Consider the following 21,754-nt stretch of genomic DNA (forward strand, 5'->3'; position numbering starts at 1 on the left):
CAGGTCTGCGATTGGGAGGTGCTTCCGCGGCCGGATTCGGTGCCGCTTCGCAATCCGTGGGAGTTTCCTGGCTCATGATCCGTCGAGTACCATCATAGGTGCTGCTTCTTGCTTGTTCTGATGATTCTTTCTTCCAGCCGTAGCCTCAAATGTTCGGCATTGTAGTCGATGCTGCTAAAAGCATTGTCATTGGTGATTTGGTGGTGCAGCAGGCAGCTAATCCCAGCAATCGTTGCGATTTATGCAGACTTCGGGGAATTTCCTGGCGTTATTGTTAGATCATGCTGAGCGATTCTTCATGGCAGATGGGAATTGCTTGCTTCCTTGGCGAGGCATTGAGGCAATAGGCAGCTAATTTGATAAATGCTATCACCAGAATTCAGTGCTATCAAGGTGCTGTAGCGTGGTTACATCTGACAAAGAGCTGCATCTTTCCTTTGATTCGGTGTTTTTTTCGCACGGCCACGGCAATCCATTCGCTGGAGGAATAGCAATCAAGAGTAGCGTGATCATGGAGCATGTGGTTGCAGGGAAGTTTAGGCTTGGGAGGAAGATTGGGAGTGGGTCATTTGGGGAGCTCTACCTTGGTATGCTTCATATGCCTTATGCGCAAAATGGCCGTCAATTTCGTTAACCAAGTATCTGTTTTTATGTGATTTTTTCTTGATTCAGGTATCAATATACAGAACGGAGAGGAGGTGGGAATAAAGTTGGTATGTGCTAATAAACTTGCTTGCGACCTTGAGTTTCAGGACTTGTAATGCTCATAATCAAAATGCTCAGCTCAAAGTCTCATGTTACGCTCGATCTGATTTGTGTTAGGAACCTGTGAAATCCAAGCACCCACAGCTGCACTATGAATCCAAAGTTTACATGCTGATGCAGGGTGGAAGTAAGTGGATTGTACATATATGTTTGATTTACATTTCACAGTGATGTACAATTGTGCATGGTAGCGCCGGTTAGACCCTTAATTGATTTGTTTTTAATTGTAGCTGGCATCCCACATCTGAAGTGGTATGGTGTCGAGGGAGAGTACAATGTTATGGTCATCGATCTTCTTGGCCCAAGCTTGGAGGATTTGTTCAACTCCTGCAACAGGAAATTTACGATGAAAACAGTCCTTATGCTTGCTGATCAACTAGTAAGTTTTTTCCTCTGCATCTGCTACCTGGCTATGGTTACCTGAAGTTATGAAACCATTTGGTTTCGTTTGTTCCCGGACATTTTTGTTCAATCCAATGTTTTTTTTTTTTTGCAAAAATGTTAGAATAAAGCATATCTTATTGAACATGTTACACTTAATAATTGTTGAACTGATGGTGGAGATCATGCCAAATCCACGAACTCCAGCATAGACTAACTTTACTGGATCTCAATCCCAGCCTCTTTCAGACCACACATCAACAATTTAACATGATTATTTAACTTATTCAATTATGTCTAATACAAATAACACATGTTTAGGCACGTGTTGGAAAAAATGCACTTATTTAATTTTATATTTCCTTGAGAGGGCAGGCGCTAGATGTTAGTGCTTATATAAGTTTGTCTGACTTGTGTTCGCTCAATGTAGGGAGGTTTCAAAAAAGTGATTTTGTATTTTTGCTCAGACTTACGTTGACAATTATTTTCCCCATTTTAGATAACCCGGGTGGAATATATGCACTCCAAGGGATTTCTTCACCGTGATATTAAGCCAGACAACTTCCTTATGGGCTTAGGCCGGAAAGCCAATCAGGTGAGTTTTGTCAGAAAAGGTTATTAGTTCATGTTATCTACTTGAGTTGTTTTCGGCATAAATTTAACAGGAGTGTTAGTTCTTTAATATGGAAACATCTAACAATTACCAAAGTTTTTTATACATACATGAGCAGAACATGACCTATGCTCTTTTTCATCTGCAGGTATATATAATTGATTATGGGCTTGCTAAGAAATACAAGGATCTCCAGACTCATAAACACATCCCCTACAGGTAATATACTGATTTATGAAGTTTGATTGGAAATTTCACAAAGTTATCTTAGAAGTTAAATTTGGCGTAGATTTTGTTGTATTAAGTATTTCTGCTATACCATGTTAGATTTTCCCATGTGAAGATGTTCCCATGTTTTTTATATATGTACCATCATATTGGCACATTTCCATTAGGGGATACTTCCAGTGGTATGCAATCGTAACAAGACAAGTTCAGAGAGTGCCCTTGCATCCTAGACAATAGACACTGCTATATAATATCAAATTCCTGTATACATAGGATCATAATTTCGTGTTATTCGAATGCAAACTTCATAGCTAAAATTATGAAATCAGTTCAGTCACTAATCCTCAACACATTTTTATTCTTATACTACATCCAAATATTGTAATGCCTTTTCTTGGATAGTTTACAGGTTAAGCTTGACCGATATAATGTCTAAGATATGTCTTGTTGTGCCGGTGTATTTAAATTGTATGTTTAATATAAATTAGTTGTTTTTCTCTACAGGGAGAACAAAAATCTGACAGGAACAGCACGCTATGCTAGTGTGAATACTCATCTTGGAATAGGTGAGCACAATATGAAAGTCCAAATTTGTTATCTTTTCTTCCAGATTATTGTAGAATCAAGCAAGGCTTAGGCTTATCTAGAAAATGAATATCATCTTTCTAATTAGCAGCTATGTGGTATATAAATTTTCAAAATAGAATAAATCATGTTATCTTACAGAACAAAGCAGAAGAGATGATCTGGAGTCGGTTGGCTATCTTCTACTGTACTTTTTGAGAGGAAGGTTAGCCCTGATGATCTGTACTTTACAATCTTATCAATTTCCTGTTCAATAGTGTGAGTGCTGACTTACCATGCTCTTCTGTTATGCACAGTCTACCATGGCAGGGTCTCAAAGCTGGCACTAAGAAACAGAAGTATGATAGAATTAGTGAAAAGAAAATGCTTACTCCAGCAGAGGTACTGATGGTGCAGTCATTAAGTTCACCATTCTATTAGGGTAACTCCCGGATGTATTTTAACTAAAACTCTTTTGACCAGGTTCTGTGCAAATCTTATCCATCGGAGTTCATCTCATATTTCCACTATTGTCGCTCTCTGCGATTCGAAGACAGACCAGATTACTCTTATTTGAAGAAACTCTTTCGGGATGTATTTGTTCGTGAAGGTACACAAGCTTCTTTCTTCTTTGGAGTTTGATTGACCACTTGAATACTTTATAATGAAAAGAATGTGTGATCTAATGATGGGACACCTATGTAGGATATCAATTTGATTATGTATTTGACTGGACCGCGATCAAGTATCCTCATATGAGTTCCAGTAACAAGCTTGTTCGAGTATGTATTATCTTACTTTGTCGACTGGCACTAGGTACTCGACCTTCTGGTTAAACTATTTATCTTGTTGATATCCAGCAACCGAGTGGAAGAATGGCTGGAGTTGGGGCATCCGCCGACAGAACAGATAGATCTTCAGGTTTGCCTTGTGGTCGGTCGCATCCGTCCATTACCATATGAAACACCGAGATCCATACCCAGATTAATCCATTTGTGTTCCGCCAGTAGGACAAGAGATCCGAGATAGATTCACTGGTGCTGTGGAGGCATTTGCCAGAAGAAACTCAGGCTCCGGTCGGCAGGGAGACCATTCCAGGCACAAAAGCCTCGCGGAGTCCTTCACTTCATCTAAAGAAGCTGTAAGTTTGCAATCCGCTATGAATCAGCTCTTCTGTTGGCACCAAAAGTTGATGGAAAGGACAAAGGCAACTGCTGTTTTTCTGAAGGGAGTAACTTACTTTCGCCCATATGATGGGCATATGTGCCAGGTTGCTGCTGAGTCGGAGAGAACGGGCATCTTGTCCCGGACCGGTAGCTCGTCCAAGATGGCCATCACGCCATCCAGCCGTCCGACCTCCTCAGGAGACTGCACGGGGCGGTTGTTCTCGGGCAGCGGCAGCGGCAGCGGCAGCAGCAGCCGCCCATCGCCGTCCAACGTCCAAAGGCTCCACCACTCTGGAGGTAGCGGCACAGAAAACGGCTCGTCGTCCCCTGTCGCCCGGAACTCGCAGGGAAGAACCGGCCGACGGGACAGCCACGCGGCGCTCCGGAGCTTCGAGCGCCTCACGATCAGCGGGGAGAGGAGGAAGTGATGGATCGACAAGTGCCAAAGGCTTCATCAGCCTTCCATCGCCCATCGGACGATGACATGAAGGACATAGTGGCCAGGAAGGGGCGGTGACCTGGTTACCATGCATATATGCCTTCTCCAAACTCCAAATGAGATGTTGCGATATAAGATGATGTACTCGAAGTATGTAACTAATTCTTTTTCAAGGCAAAACATCGGCTTCTCTTGTTTCAGTTTAGGACTTTGAATCATATATAGGAACGTTCTTCAATGGATTGATCTTCTGTTATCATACTTTCATATGATTCTCGGTATTCAAACAAACTTCATTTTTGCAGTGTTTCTCAGTGTTCCTGCAATTTACAGTCTCTGTTTTGCAATGCCATTACTGTCAAATTCATATGGTTTTAAAGCCTACGATCCAAAGCTGCCCTGGAGCATCTTTACTTTTACAGTTTTACCAACTTCATATCCCTAACTTACCAACTTCACTGATCTGTGCCTAACATGGATTAACTAGTTACCATCTCAAAAAATGAAATTAAAAAACATTAGCATGTGACAACAATCATATAGTGCTGAGGAGCAAACAGTTTGTACCATTAAACCTCTGGGTTATTTATACACAACCATATGCATCGTGACTAACCTAATGAATCAGCAAATCCAGGTCAATTTCAGCCTGCTGTGATAACTGCAGCGTGCAGTAACAGACAATCAATAAAGATTTTTACAGGACTCTTTTTTTCTTAAAACTCCCTCTGACGTCTTCATCTGCCTCTCATCTTATCGTACACTCTCTCCTCCATCCAATATTTACAAATGCAAAATGCCTTTGAATCTCCAAGGGGAGGGTTGCAAAGAGGCGCCATTTATGGATTCTTCAAAGCAGCAAGCCTCTTCTCGAGTTCATCAAACTCCGAACTGCGAACAAGGTAACCAGTGTCATGCTTTCAACAGAAAATTGGTAACCAGTGTCATAAACACGCCAAATTAAATTAGGTATAAATGCATATTCATGGAAGCAAGAGGAGCAACTGTAAGCCAAATACTGAGCTAAGAATAGACCAAAGACAGCAAAAATAATTCCCTCAAAAAAGAAGACTACAAAAAGATCTGGTAGCGATAAATTTATATGTGAAAGCAATATACAAGCAATAAGATCCTACAGAAGATTATGTTACTTTTGTAGGGAAGTGCAGAAAAAATATCACAGCTAAAATAAACGGACAGGTTCTACTTAGAAACTAAGTTATACATGTTCTATATCTGGTTACAAAATAAAATTACGAGAGTTTATTATTTTTAAAATAGGATTTTAACTATTTTGATGTGTTGCATAACAACATCTGGAAAAGCTAAATATTCATTGTCATTCCTTAGCCATAGCATTTTGAAGTGCAGAAAGTACAGTAACCTTACTTCCTTAACAATTGAGGAAGGGTTGAAGGATCCAGCATACCTGTCATCAGCCACAGCCTTCTTTCCGGCAATTCTTCCTTTAGGAGCAGAGGACAACTGCAAAAAGGATAGAGATTAGTGAAATTTAGAACTACAGTTAGAATGATAGCAACAAACAAAGGGTTTCTTCACAGCTTCAGCTACCTGTGAGGCAACATCAACGCCAATCTCATCGAGCACCTAAAATATATATGGACAAGAGATAGGGTAAGTAATCAAAGAGATCTACCAATTTGGGCTGGGGCTAGATATCTAAATAACCTGGTTAGCAAGCTCATCAGTCTCTTCCTCAGCCTGGTCATCGTCTAAGATGTTGTCAATTGAGTCAGACATCATCTCGTTCTGCACAAATAACAAGCCTAGTCAGTGCATACAGGCACATGTACTTTGTCACAATCTAACACACAGGCACCCATCACATGCATGTGAGATTCCAAGGAAAACAACACAAGTTCTTTTTTTATTGGGAGCAATCATTCTATTAAGTAATGGCCGGAAGTTGCGTACCGTCATATCCATTTGTGCTGACTGTTTTTGGAATTCTTGCATTACCTTCATCTGCTTGGCAGGATCCATTTGCTGCAATAAAAATGCAACAAAAACCTATAATTAAACCCTCAAACATATGTGTTTTGACTCTAATAAAATTATATTCTAGTCCAGTTCAAATTTCGAACAAGCAGAAGTTACTAATTGCAGAGATGCAAGTTGGAAGATACCACGTCAGTTGAAGATGCAAAACATCTGAAAAGACACATGCGCATAAGTTAGGTAGGAATTACCTTGTTCATAGCCCCCATCGCTTTACTCGCACTTTGCATGCCAGCAGCCACTGAAGTGTTGGCTTGCATTGCCTAAGGACAGAGTTAGGCACCAAAATCAGAACCTAACTCCCCACTGTATGTGGAAGAAAGAATAACCGGGAAAATATTCACCTGTGTATGTGTTGCGATGCCACGAATCTGAGCTCGGCTACCTTGTAAAGTGGAAATTTGCTGTCGCAACCTGATCAGTTGACGTGCCAGGATTTTAGTCGCTGCCTGCAACATAGAAGGGAATCAATAAAACAAGAACAAAACTAGTGTGTGAAACTGAGATGTAAGGAATTAAACCTCATTGCCAGTTTTTGCAGTCCTTTTGATTTCAGCAACCAGCCTCTTTTCCTGTAATTAAAAAAAAAAAAAACAAGCTGAAGCTGTGGCCGCTGCTTATTTCAACCTCATCTAACAGAGAAAATAACGGAACACAGAAAGAAAAGGTGTGCGCTGTCATATGGAGTGTCGCATATTGAAGAACCATCCATTTCCATATTGGCAGATATACTGAGCAAAATTTCTAGCTAACCACACAACATGTATGTGATTAACATACATACCTCTTGTTGTAGTGTCCCAATGTCCCTCTCAATACCTACAGATCACACACTTCAGGAATTAGATAACCTCAGAACCTTCATAGCTGAACTACTGTGGGAAAGCATTGCTGAAAAGGTTTTTGTTTTCTCGAGCAGCAATTCTAAGAGGGTTATAATTGAGATCAACCGAATAGCTTAACATGTATGTTGAATAGTATATTTCCCCGATGTTTCACAACTCAGACCCCAAGTTCAACGATTTTTATTAAGTGAACATGCAAAAGCGTTGCGCGTGTACTACGATAGAATGAATGGTATTGCAGATATCATGTCCAACAGGGCTATACAACAGCAAGATGCCAAGGGCTTCAAATAAAATTACTCAATGAACAAATTCACTCCTAACAACTTTCAGGTATTTGGCTAGCCACGGCCGTCAAGTTTAGTTGGCAAATTTACTAGCATTCAATTTACACTAAATAATAGGGATTGGATCAGAAACAATCGAATGCAACGAACATCCAGCTTGCATTAGGTTCAAACTACAGCTAGCACATGCAGCTTCCCCGAAAATACAGTACCACATGTAACTTGAAAGTTAACTACTCACCTCTTGTCGCATTCGTCAGCTCCCGCTTGCTGTTCCTGATCGCCTCTGCACAGCCAAAACAGAAACCAGGGATTCAGAGCTCAGAGTACAACGATAGAGCTACCACCTAGCAGCGTGCGAACCCTGGAATCCTCCCCGAAGCAATCCGATCGACCCAAAATCGAACTACGCAACGCCGGCCGGCATCGAGAAACGCAAATTGGGATTAGGATCGCAGGAGCCGACGCCTAATTCGGTCGAATTTCAATCAGCGAGGAAGGGGAGGGGGGTAAGCCCGTACCACGCGACGTTGGTTTCTTCGCGAAGGGATTCATCGTCTCCGCGGTCGGTGCGCTCGCTGCCGGGGGCGGTGGGGCGGTGGGAGAAGAAGGCCGGCTTGCCGCGTGAGGGGACGACTTGGGTTCTTCCGGGTAGTTGCGTTGCACCTTGCACGGAAGGGCTACCAAAACATTATAGTAGTACTATTTAAAACCATATACTCACTCCGTTCGTAGAAATAGACCTATAAAATGTGTGATCAAGTTTTCTAACTTTATTCGCAAAAAGAAACTAGCAAAAAAATCAATAAAATAAATAGTTTCACTAGCATACAACATGTTTGAAAAACTTTAATGGTATGAAAATTAGACACTGGATAATAAGGTTTTAATTCTGAAACATTATGCACTAGCTTAATAATCGTGTATTCTTATGGAATAATGAATAAGTTGTGTACAATGATATTGTCTAACTAATTTGTTTGTTCCTTCTTGGTCATCTTTGTCTCAGAATAATGTGCTTTTCTAAAATTTGATCATGTTATAACAACACCACTTGTTTTTTCTCTCAATTTCTCTCTGCATGGCAGGAAATCATACTATCTCCCGTCATTCATATATGGAAAACATATGCTAAAACAACTATCTCCCATCAGCAACGTGTAACTTGTTGGATGGTTTTAAAAATAAATAACGTCATTATGCACTATTTAATTAGTTTTTTAATTTCCCCCTCCACTCAATTGATATGTCCATAAGGTACCTATTGGTTGCAGTTGTGCACGTTTTCAACCAGAATGGTTTGGACAGGGCAATGGTGATCTCACCACACAACACCTAGCCATGTTCATGGTCGTATCGATTCTTTGGTCGTTGTTTACTTCTTATGTCTTGCATAAATATAGTGTCGTGCAAGTATGGTTGAAAGATCAAATTCATACTACATCCTAATAGGTGACAGTGTAGGGTTCCTTAGCAGAAAATATATAAAAAAATCGATAGAATAAAATAGCCAAGATCTATTCTATGGAGATGCAAAGTAACGGAGGGATTCGGTGTTCATACCCTTGAAGACCGAAAGCGCTACGTTCACGATGAACGTTGTCAATGAAGGTGTACAACGACATTGATCTCAGGATCGAGTAGAAGTACAAGCGTTGAAGAGCTGTCGCGCCTCCATAGATCTACACGCATACGGTGTATAGACGCCCCTCAGTCTCCGGTCCAGCAAAGCAACGGAAGAAGAAGATCCGGACCAATGTTCCAGCAGCACGACAGCGTGTGTATGGTATAGAAATCTCCCGTATGCACGTTCCTTACTCGGGAACACGCATGTGAGGGAGAGAGATGGCAAATTCCAAGGGATGAATGAGGAAGGGCCAAGGGGGCTCTTTATATAGGGGTAGAGGAGGTAGTGGGGACCACCATGGCCCCCCATGCGCTGTCGGCCCCCTAGGATTAGGGTTTGGGGCAGCCGGCCCACCCTTCCCCAAGGGTTTTGGCCAACACCCTTAATGGGCTGCCCTATGGTGGCCCATTAGAAGGTATGCCAATTTTTTATATATTTTTTAATATTTAGTTTAATTATTAAATAATAAAACATATTATTAAGTCTCCAAACAATTCATTGACCCCAGAACTTATTTTGATACCTCTCTGGAACAACTCTGGTGTTCTCTCTATTTTCTCCAACTATCCCAGATATATTTGAAAGCGTCGTATACCCTTAAGTGTGCCACCCTACGGGTTCGGGAATGCGCAGACATGATCGAGACGACTCTCTGATCAACGACCATCAGTGGTTCTGGAAAACCATAACGGCCCCTACTGAAAGGATCGTATGCCGCACCTAGAGGGGGTGAATAGGTGGTACCCAATTTTTAGTTCTTTTTCAATTTAGGCTTGACACAAAGGTAATTCTCTAGATATGCAACTAAGTGAATTTACCTATATGACAAGGTAAACAACTACACAAGATATAGCTACACAATATAAGAGATAGAATAGGATAGAGGTAACCGAGAGTGGAGCACGCGATGACACGGAGATGATTCACGTAGTTCCCTTCCTTTGCAAGAAGGTACGTCTACGTTTGGAGGAGTGTGGTTGCTACGAAAGCCAAACCAACAGCCACGAAGGCTTCACTCAGATCTCATGTGAGCAACGCCACGAAGGCCTAGCCCACTTCCACTAAGGGATTTCCTCGAGGCGGAAACCGGGCCTTTACAAGGTTCTTGGGGCACACATCCACAACCGAATTGGAGGCTCCTAAATCTGTTACAACACAACAATCAACAATAATACATCAACACAAATCAACTAGGGATCCAAAGAGGAACACTAGCAAGGGGGCCCTCAACAAAATGAGGGGGAAATGCAAATTGCTTCGGTGAAGATGTAGATCGGGGTCTTCTCCTTCGATTCTCCAAAGCACAAGGGATTTGGGTGGTTGAGGGAGGAGATCCGATGGATTTGGTGTTCTTGGTGGATCAACAATGGTGTTTTGCTTTTTGGGGAAGAAGTGAGCAGCTGAACCATTGGGTGGAGAAGAAGGGTATATATAGCCTGGAGAAAAACAGCCGTTGGAGGGTTGAGCGGTAGTACCGGCCAGGTTGGGCCGGTACTACCGGCCATAGTCGAGCAGCGCAGGCGAAGGGGAGAAGGCCACGTGGCCAAAGGGGAAGCCGGCCGAAGGGGGAGGCCGGAGCCTCCGGCCGGGGTACCGGCCAAGGTACCGCCGGGGCTCCAACTCCCGTGGCACATGTACTGAGCCACTCGACTGCTCCCCGGTACCACGGGCGGTACCTAGCCCGGAGGCTCCGGCCGCTGCGTGGCCGGTGGTACCGCCCGCACCACCGCCGGCGACCACCCCTCCTCTTCTTTCCTTTTCTTCTCTTTTTCTTCTTTCTTTCATTTCTTCCTCTTTTCTTCTTTGCTCTTCTATTCTTTCTTCTAAAAAGAATCTCTCAAGGATAGCATAGCATATCTTCAAAATCTCTTCAACTTTTGGGCATACCGATCAACGCTACATCATACAAATCTTATATAACAAAATGATCATATAAAATTATTGTCATCAACACCAAAACCACAAATAAAAGATATATGTCCTTTCAATCCCCCCCTTTTTGGTTTCTTGATGACAACATAAGATTTGCATAAGAATTGAGTATATGAGCAATAAAATTATAAGACGATGTAATAAGCTCCCCCTAGACATGTGCACCCAGTAGAATTGACATTTGAATAAGAAGCACATAATCTAGGAACAATATACTCAAGTAAGAAAGATTAACCAACAAGAGCAATGATAAAGAGTAAGCAAATCAATTCAACACTTGCACTTGAGAAGATACAAGCATATGTGAGTAAAGACAAGTGTTGAGTTTAGAGATCATACCACTTGGTAGTTCACTTAGTCTTTACCATAGATAAGTGGATAGATAATGTCTCATACATAAATAGATACCCCCTATGTCTCACACACATAGATAAGGTCCATAAAGCATAAAAAGTAGTTCTCAACAATAGATAACCATAAGTCACAAGCATAAAGAGTCAAAGAAAATGCAAGCTTGTGACTTCCCATGCAAATCCCGAACCTAATAGAACTCTTCTCCCCCTTTGACATCAAGATGCCAAAAAGGTTGAAGAGCGATGCTATCGTCCCTAGGCATCAAGGAAGTCCCCGGCAACATCGGAGTCGACATCATAGGAGGGTCCATCCTCGCCATCAGACCACTGGCTATGAGCAGAAATCCACTGAGGCTTCGGAAGGATATTCTCTTCAGATCTTGGAGGAGACACTTCCACACCAAGCTTTGTCATGATGCTCTTCTGATGGCGTCGAGCTTTCTTCTCTGCCACATAGTCTTGATGACCCACAAGTATAGGGGGTGTATCGTAGTATTTTCGATAAGTAAGAATGTCGATCCCAACGAGGAGCAGAAGGTGTTGACAAGCAGTTTCGATGAAGGATTCACTGTAAATGCTCACAGACAAGTATTCAGGGGGTTTTGATGTAGCAGATGAATAAAGTACGAGTAAGTAAAGTGCGAGAGTAACAATTGCAGCGAGTGGCCCAATCCTTTTTAGCACAAAGGACAAGCCGGTTTGTTTACTTATAATGACCAAACGTTCTTGAGGACACACGGGAATTTAGTCTAGTGCTTTCGCTTCATATAGCTGATTAAACTTCATTGTTTTGATAAGTGTTGTGTGGGTGAACCTATGCTAATGCACCGCCCTTCCTAGGACTAATACATACTTGTGATTATACCCCTTGCAAGCATCCGCAACTACAAGAAAGTAATTAAGATAAATCTAACCACAGCCTTAAACTCTGAGATCCTGCTATCCCTCCTGCATCGATATACCAACGGGGGTTTAGGTTTCTGTCACTCCGGCAACCCCGCAATTAGCAAACGAGTACAAGATGTATTCCCCTAGGCCCATAAAGGTGAAGTATCATGTAGTCGACGTTCACATGACAACACTAGAAGAATAACACCACAACTTAAATATCATAACATTGAATATTACTCAACCATAATTCACTACTAACATTTAGACTTCACCCATGTCCTCAAGAACTAAACGAACTACTCACGAGACATCATATGGAACGTGATCAGAGGTGATATGATGATGAATAACAATCTGAACATAAACCTTGGTTCTATGGTTTCACTCAATAGCATCAATAACAAGTAGAAATCAATACCGGGAGAGTTTCCCCTATCAAACAATCAAGATCCAACCCAAATTGTTACAGCGGTGACGAGGTGCAGCGGTGGAGACGGCGGTGATGATGATGGTGATGATGGTGATGGTGATGGAGATGATGTCCAGCTCGATGACGGTGACGATGGCGTCGATTTCCCCCTCCGGGAGGGAATTTCCCCGGCAGATTTCACCTTCCGGAGAGCTCTTTTCTCTCTGGTGTTTTTCGCCCCGCAGAGGCGGCTGTGACTCTTCGCGACTATCCTCTGGAGCTTAGGTTTTCGGGACGAAGATGTACGCGAAGGAGAGGAGGCCAGAGGGGGCTGTGGGCCCCCTCCCCACAAGGCGGCGCGGCCAGGCGTTGGCCCGCGCCGGCCTGTGAGGTGGGCCCACGGCGGCCCTCCTCGGCTCCTCCTTCTGGCTCCCTTCGTCTTCTGGAAAAATAGGATTTTTCATATAAATTCCGTCAATTGTTGATCTTCCGAAATATTGCATTCTGACGGCGCTTTTTCCAGCAGAATCCTGACTCCGGTGCGCGATCCTCCAATAATCATGAAACATGCAAAATAGATGAAATAACATAAGTATTACCACTAAATATGAAATATAGCAATGAATAACAGAAAATTATGATATAAAATAGTGATGCAAAATGGACGTATCAACTCCCCCCAAGCTTAGACTTCGCTTGTCCCCAAGCGAAACTGAACTCGGTAAACAGGACCACATGTTTATGGAGTGAAGAGTCGATAAATAAAATACGGACAAGAAGCATCATATTCATTCACACAAGACATTCTAGTGAACAACTTCCTCATATAATTCAACTTGAAACAAGTAGAAGGTAATCACAAATAAAGGTGCATAAGAAATCATAATTGGTAATGGCAAACTTCGTTCTTGGTCAGAGAACAATTAACAGATTTTACTTATCTATCGAGCAACGCTCTCATGTTAAAGTTTATATGGCACAACTTGCATACTCAATCATAATAATCTCCTCATAATCATTGATAACTTTCAAAGCTATATTCATTCGGATAAAACTTGTACTAAACAAGGAAGAGTAAAAGACATGATGACGTAAATCACAATATAGATGGTTTGCTCACAACAACTCAAATGCTTGCTTAAGATGGAGGGAAATAGGTTTACTGACTTAATCATAAAGTAAAAGACAGGCCCTTCACAGAGGGAAGCAGGGATTAAATCATGTGCTAGAGCTTTTTCAGTTTTGAAATCATATAAAGAGAATAAAAGTAAAATTTTGAGAGGTGTTTGTTGTTGTCAACGAATGGTAGCGGGTTCTCTAACCCCCTTGCCAGACAAACTCTCGAAGAGCGGCTCCCATAAAGTTTTATTTTTGGTTGACACTCCTTCCAACCTTTGCTTTCACAAACCATGGCTAACCGAATCCTCGGGTGCCTGCCAACAATCTCATACCATGAAGGAGTGTCTTTTTATTTTAGTTTTATTTAGATGACACTCCTCCCCTCCTTTCCTTTCTCAAGCCATGGCTAACCGAATCCTCGGGTGCCTTCCAACAATCACATACCATGGAGGAGTGTATATTTGTAAAATTATGAAAATTAATTAATCGGGGCTGGGAACCCCATTGCCAGCTCTTTTTGCAAAATTATTGGATAAGTGGATGAAGCCACTAGTCCATTGGTGAAAGTTGCCCAACAAGATTGAAAGATAAACACCACATACTTCCTCATGAGCTATAAAACATTGACACAAATAAGAGGTAATAAATTTTGAATTGTTTAAAGGTAGCACACGAAGTATTTACTTGGAATGGCAGAAAATACCATGTAGTAGGTAGTTATGGTGGACACAAATGGCATAGGTTTGGGTTAAGGTTTGGATGCACGAGAAGCATTCCCTCTCAGTACAGGTTTTTGGCTAGCAAGGTTAATTAGCAAGCATAAGAGTTGAGGGAAACAAACAAATATACATGTGATAGAAACAATCATGCATCTTTCTTGTAAGCACAAACAATTTTAACTTCAGAATAATAAGCTAAGGAGCTAACAAGAAAGAAAGACAATGAAACAACATATCTACATGTATTTCTCTTTTCTACTTAAACCTCAAAGTGTTGTTGCTATTGACCAATGCTAAGTTTGCCAAAACCAAATAGATTTACTCAATGCTCCCAAAGTGATACCAATACTAATAACAAGATCAATCATATAATAGAGATTGCAAACTAAAATAAGATGTGCAATATGTAAATGATAAGACTTCTCATTAATATTCTATAACGATAACTCACACCAAGGGATACATAGACAACCAACTAAGGAGAGATACTTCCACACTGCAACCCATCTTATATGATAACTTCCCTACTCATGATATGACACTAATTGATAGTAAAAAGTAAAAGATAGTGATGATGTGATACCGCGGCACTCCCCCAAGCTTGGAACAAACCAAGGGGATGCCAATACCGATGATGAATTACTCCTTCGGCGGTGGTGATGATGAATCCTTCCCGCGATTCTTAAAGATCTCCTTTAGCTTCAGCTTCTCAGTTTGGCAGTTCTGCACTAAGACTCGAAGAGATTCATTGTTATCTGAAAGTGGCGGTGGCAGCCTTGTGATGGGAATCGAGTAATATTCCAGCATTCTACGAAGTCGGTTGTTCTCCTCCTGAAGTATCTCCACTTCCCTTCTCAGAGCACGGTATTGGTCACAAAACTCATCGGTAACCCGTAGTGCTTCCCCCACGCAAGGGAAAGAGTAGAGGCTAAGAGCAGGCGGTAGAGGTCCCTGCAAGTTATGAGAAAAAGAACGTCCAGTGTTAACCGATCCCACCAAGCTTTGCTTACTCCCAACAGCTCGTTGATCTCTTTTTGATGGCATCTTCCTCACTTCCTCCTCGAAACTCTCCTCCATCTTTCTCCACTCGGGATCTTGGATATCTTCATCCGAAAGCCCCTTGCCCTTGTTGTTGGAGACCATGGTGCTCCTAGATTGAAAACAGATCCTGGCAGAAACAGCTCGAAACAAAACACATCGAGAAAACGATATACGGACCTCCAGAGGTCCGGGAGATTATATAGCAGGAATTTTTACGACACAAGGAAAGTACCAGGTCGAACCAGAGTCGGAGAGGGGCAACGAGGTGGCCACCTCATAGGGCGGCGCGGCCAGGCTGGGGCCCGCGCCGGCCTATGAGGGCACGCCCTCGTGCGTCTCCTCCACTCCGTTTCGATCTCGTAATTTTTCATATTTTCCAAAAACAGCAAAAACATTGTTCGAAAAGTAAAACGCGAACTTTTTATTACCAGTACTGTTACCTATTCAAAGTCGAATTCTGCCGGACTGTCAATTTGTCCTTTGATGAAAGCCTCCGGAGTTTCCACTCGAATAACATCAATATCTTCATTATAAGAATCACCTGAGATATAATGCTTGAGTCTTTGTCCATTCACCACTTGTGAGGCATCGCCTTGGAGAGAACTAATTTTAATCGCCCCTGAGCGATATACCTCCTCAACGACATATGGTCCTTCCCATTTTGAGAGTAATTTCCTGCAAAGAATCTGAGACGAGACCGATACAATAGGACTTTATCCCCAATATTAAATTCTCTTTTGATAATCCTTCTATCATGCCATTTCTTAACTTTCTCTTTAAAGAGTTTAGCATTTTCATAAGCTTCACTTCTCCATTCATCTAGAGAACTCAATTGTAGCAACCTCTTCTTACCGGCTAGTTTAGGATCTTTGTTTAGTTCTCTTACAGCCCAATAAGCTTTGTGCTCTAGTTCTAAAGGTAAATGACAAGCTTTTCCATAAACCATTTTATACGGTGACATACCCATGGGATTTTTATAAGCAGTTCTATAAGCCCATAGTGCTTCCTTCAATTTACTAGCCCAATTCTTTCTAGATTTATTAACAGTCTTTTGCAAGATAGATTTAATCTCTCTATTTGATAGTTCTACTTGCCCACTAGTTTGAGGATGATAAGCAGAAGCAATTCTATGATTAATACCATATTTTGCAAGAGTTTTTCTAAAACCACCATGAAAGAGAACCTCCATCAGTCATAATATATATAGGAACTCCAAATCGAGGAAAAATAATATCTAAAAGCATTCTTAGAGAGGTCTCACCATCAGCACTTTTTGTGGGTATGGCTTCCACCCATTTAGTAACATAATCAACAGCGACAAGTATATGAGTGTTACCTTCTGAAGAGGGAAAAGGTCCCATGAAGTCAAATCCCCAACAATCAAATGGTTCAATAACAAGAGTATAATTCATAGGCATTTCATTGCGTCTGGAGATATTACCAACCCTTTGACATTCATCACAAGATAAAATAAACTTCATTGCATTCTTGAAGAGAGTTGGCCAATAAAAACCTGACTGTAGAACCTTTTGCGCGGTTCTATCTCCGGCGTGATGTCCTCCATAGGCACTACCATGACATTTACTCAATATCTCTTGTTGTTCATATTCGGGAACACATCTTCGCAGAATACCATCCATTCCTTCTTTATATAAGTGTGGGTCATCCCAGAAATAATGCCTCAAGTCATAAAAGAATTTCCTCCTTTGCTGGGCTGAAAAGGTTGGAGGCAAGTACTTGGAAACAATAAAGTTAGCATAATCAGCATACCAAGGGCTATCTCGCGAGCTCACCTTTTTTACAGCCAATTGTTCATTTGGAAAACTATCATTAACAGGAACAGGATCATAAGCAATATTTTCCAATCTAGACAAATTATCAGCAACAGGATTATCAGCACCTTTCCTATCTACAATATGCAAATCAAATTCTTGCAACAGGAGCACCCATCTAATAAGCCTTGGCTTAACATATTTCTTTTGCATTAGGTATCTAATTGCAGCATGATCAGTATGAATTGTAACTTTTGAATCAACAATATAAGATCTAAACTTGTCACAAGCAAAGACTACAGCCAACAATTCTTTTTCAGTTGTAGCATAATTTCTTTGAGCAGCATCAAGAGTTTTACTAGCATAATGTATAATATTCAACTTTTTATCTACTCGCTGTCCAAGAACAGCGCATACAGCAAAATCACTAGCATCACACATAATTTCAAATGGTAAATTCCAATCAGCAGGTTCAACTATAGGAGCAGTTGTTAAGGCTTTCTTTAGAGTTTCAAAAGCTTCCTTACAATCATCATCAAAAACAAAAGGTACATCTTTTTGAAGAAGATTAGTAAGAGGTTTTGAAATCTTGGAGAAATCTTTAATGAATCTCCTATAAAACCCAGCATGACCAAGAACACTACGAATACCTTTAACATCCCTAGGATAGGGCATCTTCTCAATTGCTTCAACTTTAGCTCTATCAACTTCAATACCTCTCTCGGAAATTTTATGTCCCAATACAATTCCTTCATTAACCATAAAGTGGCATTTCTCCCAATTAAGAACAAGGTTAGTTTCTTCACACCTCTGCAAAACTTTATCAAGGTTCCGCAAGCAATTATCAAAAGAATTCCCATAGACAGAAAAATCATCCATGAATACCTCTACAATATTCTCGCAAAAGCCATGAAAAATAGCAGACATGCATCTTTGAAAGGTAGCAGGAGCATTACATAAACCAAAAGGCATGCGTCTATAAGCATAGGTTCCATAGGGACAAGTGAAAGTGGTTTTCTCTTGATCCTTAGTTTTAACAGCAATTTGTGAAAACCCAGAATAACCATCAAGAAAACAAAAATGAGTATTTTTAGATAACCTCTCTAACATTTGATCAATAAAAGGTAAAGGGTAATGATCTTTCTTAGTAACCTTATTAACTTTTCGATAATCAATGCACATTCTATACCCTACAACTACTCTTTGAGGTATGAGCTCATCATTATCATTAGGTACAACAGTCATTCCTCCTTTCTTAGGAACACAATGCACAGGACTAACCCATCTACTATCAGCAATAGGATATATAATACCAGCTTCAAGAAGTTTTAATACCTCATTTCTTACCACATCCTTCATTTTAGGAATTAGACGACGCTGATGTTCTACAACAGGCTTTGCATCATCCTCCATATTAATGGCATGTTGGCAAATAGAGGGAGAAATCCCCTTCAGGTCATCAAGAGTGTAGCCAATAGCTCCTCGGTGTTTCTTCATTATTTCCAATAACCTTTCTTCCTCAAACTCTGAAAGCTTAGAACTAATAATAACAGGATATATTTTCTTATCATCAATATGAGCATATTTAAGATTATTAGGCAATGGTTTTAAATCAAAAATAGGATCTTCTTTTGGTGGTAATGTTGTACCTAGATCTTCTACAGGCAAGTCATGTTTAAGAATAGGTTGACGAAGGAAAATTTCATCAAGCTCATTTCTTTCTTCCCTAAAAACTTCACTCTCACTATTCTCCAAATGTTGCTGCAAAGGATTATTAGGAGCAACAGCAATAGATGCACACTGTTCAACTCTAAAATCATTATTAGGTGAATCAGCTTTATAAGGAGTTTTGGCAAATTTAGAGAAATTAAACTCATAAGATTCACCAGCAAATTTAGTCAAAATTTTCTCTTTCTTGCAATCTATAACAGCTCCACAAGTATTTAGAAAAGGTCTACAAAAAATGATAGGACAATACTTACTAGCAGCAGAACCAAGTACCAAAAAGTCAGCAGGATATTTAATCTTACCGCATAGAACTTCCACATCTCGAACAATACCAATTGGAGAGATAGTTTCTCTATTAGCTAGCCGAATAACCACATCAATATCTTCAAGGTCACAAGAACCAATTTCGTGCATAATCTCCGTGTAGAGCTCATAAGGAATAGCACTAATACTTGCACCAATATCGCATAAACCATAATAACAATGATCACCAATTCTAACAGATAGCATAGGAACACTAGTTTTCCTAGACTTATTAGGATGTGAAACAATATTAGAAGCATCCTCACAGAAAATAATATGACCATCTTCAACATTTTCAGTCACAAGATCTTTAACTATTGCTACAGCAGGTTCAACTTTTATTTGTTCTTCAGGTTCTATAGGTTTCTTTTCACTTTTATTAACCGCACTATTTATAACAGAGTACTCCTTCATTTTAGCAGGGAAAGGAGTTTTTTCAATATAAGCTTCAGGAATAACATGATCAACAGTTTCAATTACAACACATTTATTTATAGATGAATCAATTTTATCTTTATACGGTTCATGATACTTATCAAAGTTCTTCTTAGGCAATTCATAATGAGAGGCAAAAGCTTTATAAAGATTTGCAACGACTTGAGAATCAAGACCATAAGTAGCACTAATATTACGAAATTTATCAGTATCCATAAAAGCTTCAATGCATTTATAATCATATTTTATACCTGACTCTCTATCTTTGTCGTTCTCCCATCCTTCAGTATTCTCCTGGATCCGATTAAGAAGGTCCCTTTTAAACTCTTCTTTGTTGCGTGTAAATGATCCAGAACAGGAAGTATTCAGCAAGGTCTTGTCTTGAAAAGAAAGTCTTGCATAGAAATTATCAATAATAATATTACCAGGAAGCTCATGAATGGGGCATTTGAGCATTAAAGACTTCAATCTCCCCCACGCTTGGGCAATACTCTCTCCATCATGAGGCAAAAAATTATATATGCGGTTCCGATCCTTGTGAATTTCACTTGGAGGATAGAACTTAGAATAAAATCGGGGCACAATATCATTCCATTCAAGAGAGTCCCCATTATCCAGTAATTTATACCAATGCGCCGCTTTACCAGACAGCGATATAGAGAATAGCTTCTTCCTCACTTCATCCATAGCAATACCTGCACACTTGAATAAACCGCATAATTCATGTAAGAACAGTAAATGATCTCCAGGATGGACAGTTCTATCCCCTGTATAGCGGTTATCCACAACACGTTCAATAATTTTCATAGGTATTTTGTATGGAACTTCTTCCTCACCTGGCGCCTCATCCACTACCTTTGCAGTAGTAGTAGATTTTCCAAATAAAAATTCAAGAGAAGATCTCTCCATAATGAATTATAGCAGCAGGCAGGAATAAAATCAGCACTAACAATAAAAGTTTCCCTTACCAATTCCACTTACCAATAGCGCTTCACTCCCCGGCAACGGCGCCAGAAAATAGTCTTGATGACCCACAAGTATAGGGGGTGTATCGTAGTATTTTCGATAAGTAAGAATGTCGATCCCAACGAGGAGCAGAAGGTGTTGACAAGCAGTTTCGATGAAGGATTCACTGTAAATGCTGACAGACAAGTATTCAGGGGGTTTTGATGTAGCAAATGAATAAAGTACGAGTAAGTAAAGTGCGAGAGTAACAATTGCAGCGAGTGGCCCAATCCTTTTTAGCACAAAGGACAAGCCGGTTTGTTTACTTATAATGACCAAACGTTCTTGAGGACACACAGGAATTTAGTCTAGTGCTTTCGCTTCATATAGCTGATTAATCTTCATTGTTTTGATAAGTGTTGTGTGGGTGAACCTATGCTAATGCACCGCCCTTCCTAGGACTAATACATACTTGTGATTATACCCCTTGCAAGCATCCGCAACTACAAGAAAGTAATTAAGATAAATCTAACCACAGCCTTAAACTCGAGATCCCCGTTTATCCCTCCCCGCATCGATATACCAACGGGGGTTTAGGTTTCTGTCACTCCGGCAACCCCGCAATTAGCAAACGAGTACAAGATGTATTCCCCTATGCCCATAAAGGTGAAGTATCATGTAGTCGACGTTCACATGACACCACTAGAAGAATAACACCACAACTTAAATATCATAACATTGAATATTACTCAACCATAATTCACTACTAACATTTAGACTTCACCCATGTCCTCAAGAACTAAACAAACTACTCATGAGACATCATATGGAATGTGATCAGAGGTGATATGATGATGAATAACAATCTGAACATAAACCTTGGTTCTATGGTTTCACTCAATAGCATCAGTAACAAGTAGAAATCAATACCGGGAGAGTTTTCCCTATCAAACAATCAAGATCCAACCCAAATTGTTACAGCGGTGACGAGGTGCAGCGGTGGAGACGGCGGTGATGATGATGGAGATGATGGTGATGGTGATGGAGATGATGTCCAGATCGATGACGGTGACGATGGCGTCGATTTCCCCCTCCGGGAGGGAATTTCCCCGGCAGGTTTCAGCCTGCCGGAGAGCTCTTTTCTCTCTGGTGTTTTTTGCCCCGCAGAGGTGG

At 40.8% G+C, this 21,754-nt stretch overlaps 2 protein-coding genes across 5 annotated transcripts; one reads left to right on the forward strand and one right to left on the reverse strand.

Moving 5' to 3' along the window:
• The first annotated feature begins 251 nt into the window (after positions 1–251).
• Positions 252–4,460, forward strand: LOC127300352 (casein kinase 1). Of its 3 annotated transcripts, none has more exons than XM_051330457.2 (14): positions 252–587; positions 673–713; positions 823–892; positions 996–1,144; positions 1,646–1,741; positions 1,908–1,978; positions 2,492–2,553; positions 2,714–2,777; positions 2,869–2,953; positions 3,035–3,161; positions 3,257–3,333; positions 3,412–3,484; positions 3,562–3,692; positions 3,822–4,460. In XM_051330457.2, exons 1-14 carry the CDS (start codon positions 512–514, stop codon positions 4,143–4,145), a joined length of 1,446 nt encoding a protein of 481 aa, XP_051186417.1. In that variant the 5' UTR covers positions 252–511; the 3' UTR covers positions 4,146–4,460. The 3 variants fall into 3 exon arrangements, with proteins under 3 accessions (XP_051186417.1, XP_051186425.1, XP_051186432.1); XM_051330465.2 differs by having other exon boundaries at positions 3,412–3,472; positions 3,559–3,692; XM_051330472.2 differs by having other exon boundaries at positions 3,412–3,472.
• Positions 4,461–4,696: 236 nt separating this feature from the next.
• On the reverse strand, positions 4,697–7,987 carry LOC127300371 (vacuolar protein sorting-associated protein 2 homolog 3). 2 transcript variants are annotated; one of them, XM_051330482.2, is made up of 11 exons: positions 7,829–7,987; positions 7,549–7,593; positions 6,960–6,994; positions 6,697–6,747; positions 6,520–6,624; positions 6,367–6,438; positions 6,092–6,163; positions 5,846–5,926; positions 5,729–5,764; positions 5,586–5,641; positions 4,697–5,047 (listed from the first exon to the last, which is right to left on the reverse strand). In XM_051330482.2, exons 1-11 carry the CDS (start codon positions 7,860–7,862, stop codon positions 4,996–4,998), a joined length of 639 nt encoding a protein of 212 aa, XP_051186442.1. In that variant the 5' UTR covers positions 7,863–7,987; the 3' UTR covers positions 4,697–4,995. The 2 variants fall into 2 exon arrangements, with proteins under 2 accessions (XP_051186442.1, XP_071685437.1); XM_071829336.1 differs by lacking the exon at positions 6,960–6,994 and having other exon boundaries at positions 7,829–7,986.
• Between the last annotated feature and the right edge of the window lie 13,767 nt (positions 7,988–21,754).

This window comes from Lolium perenne, chromosome 1, assembly GCF_019359855.2.
Source record: "Lolium perenne isolate Kyuss_39 chromosome 1, Kyuss_2.0, whole genome shotgun sequence".
NCBI classification, from domain to species: domain Eukaryota; kingdom Viridiplantae; phylum Streptophyta; class Magnoliopsida; order Poales; family Poaceae; genus Lolium; species Lolium perenne.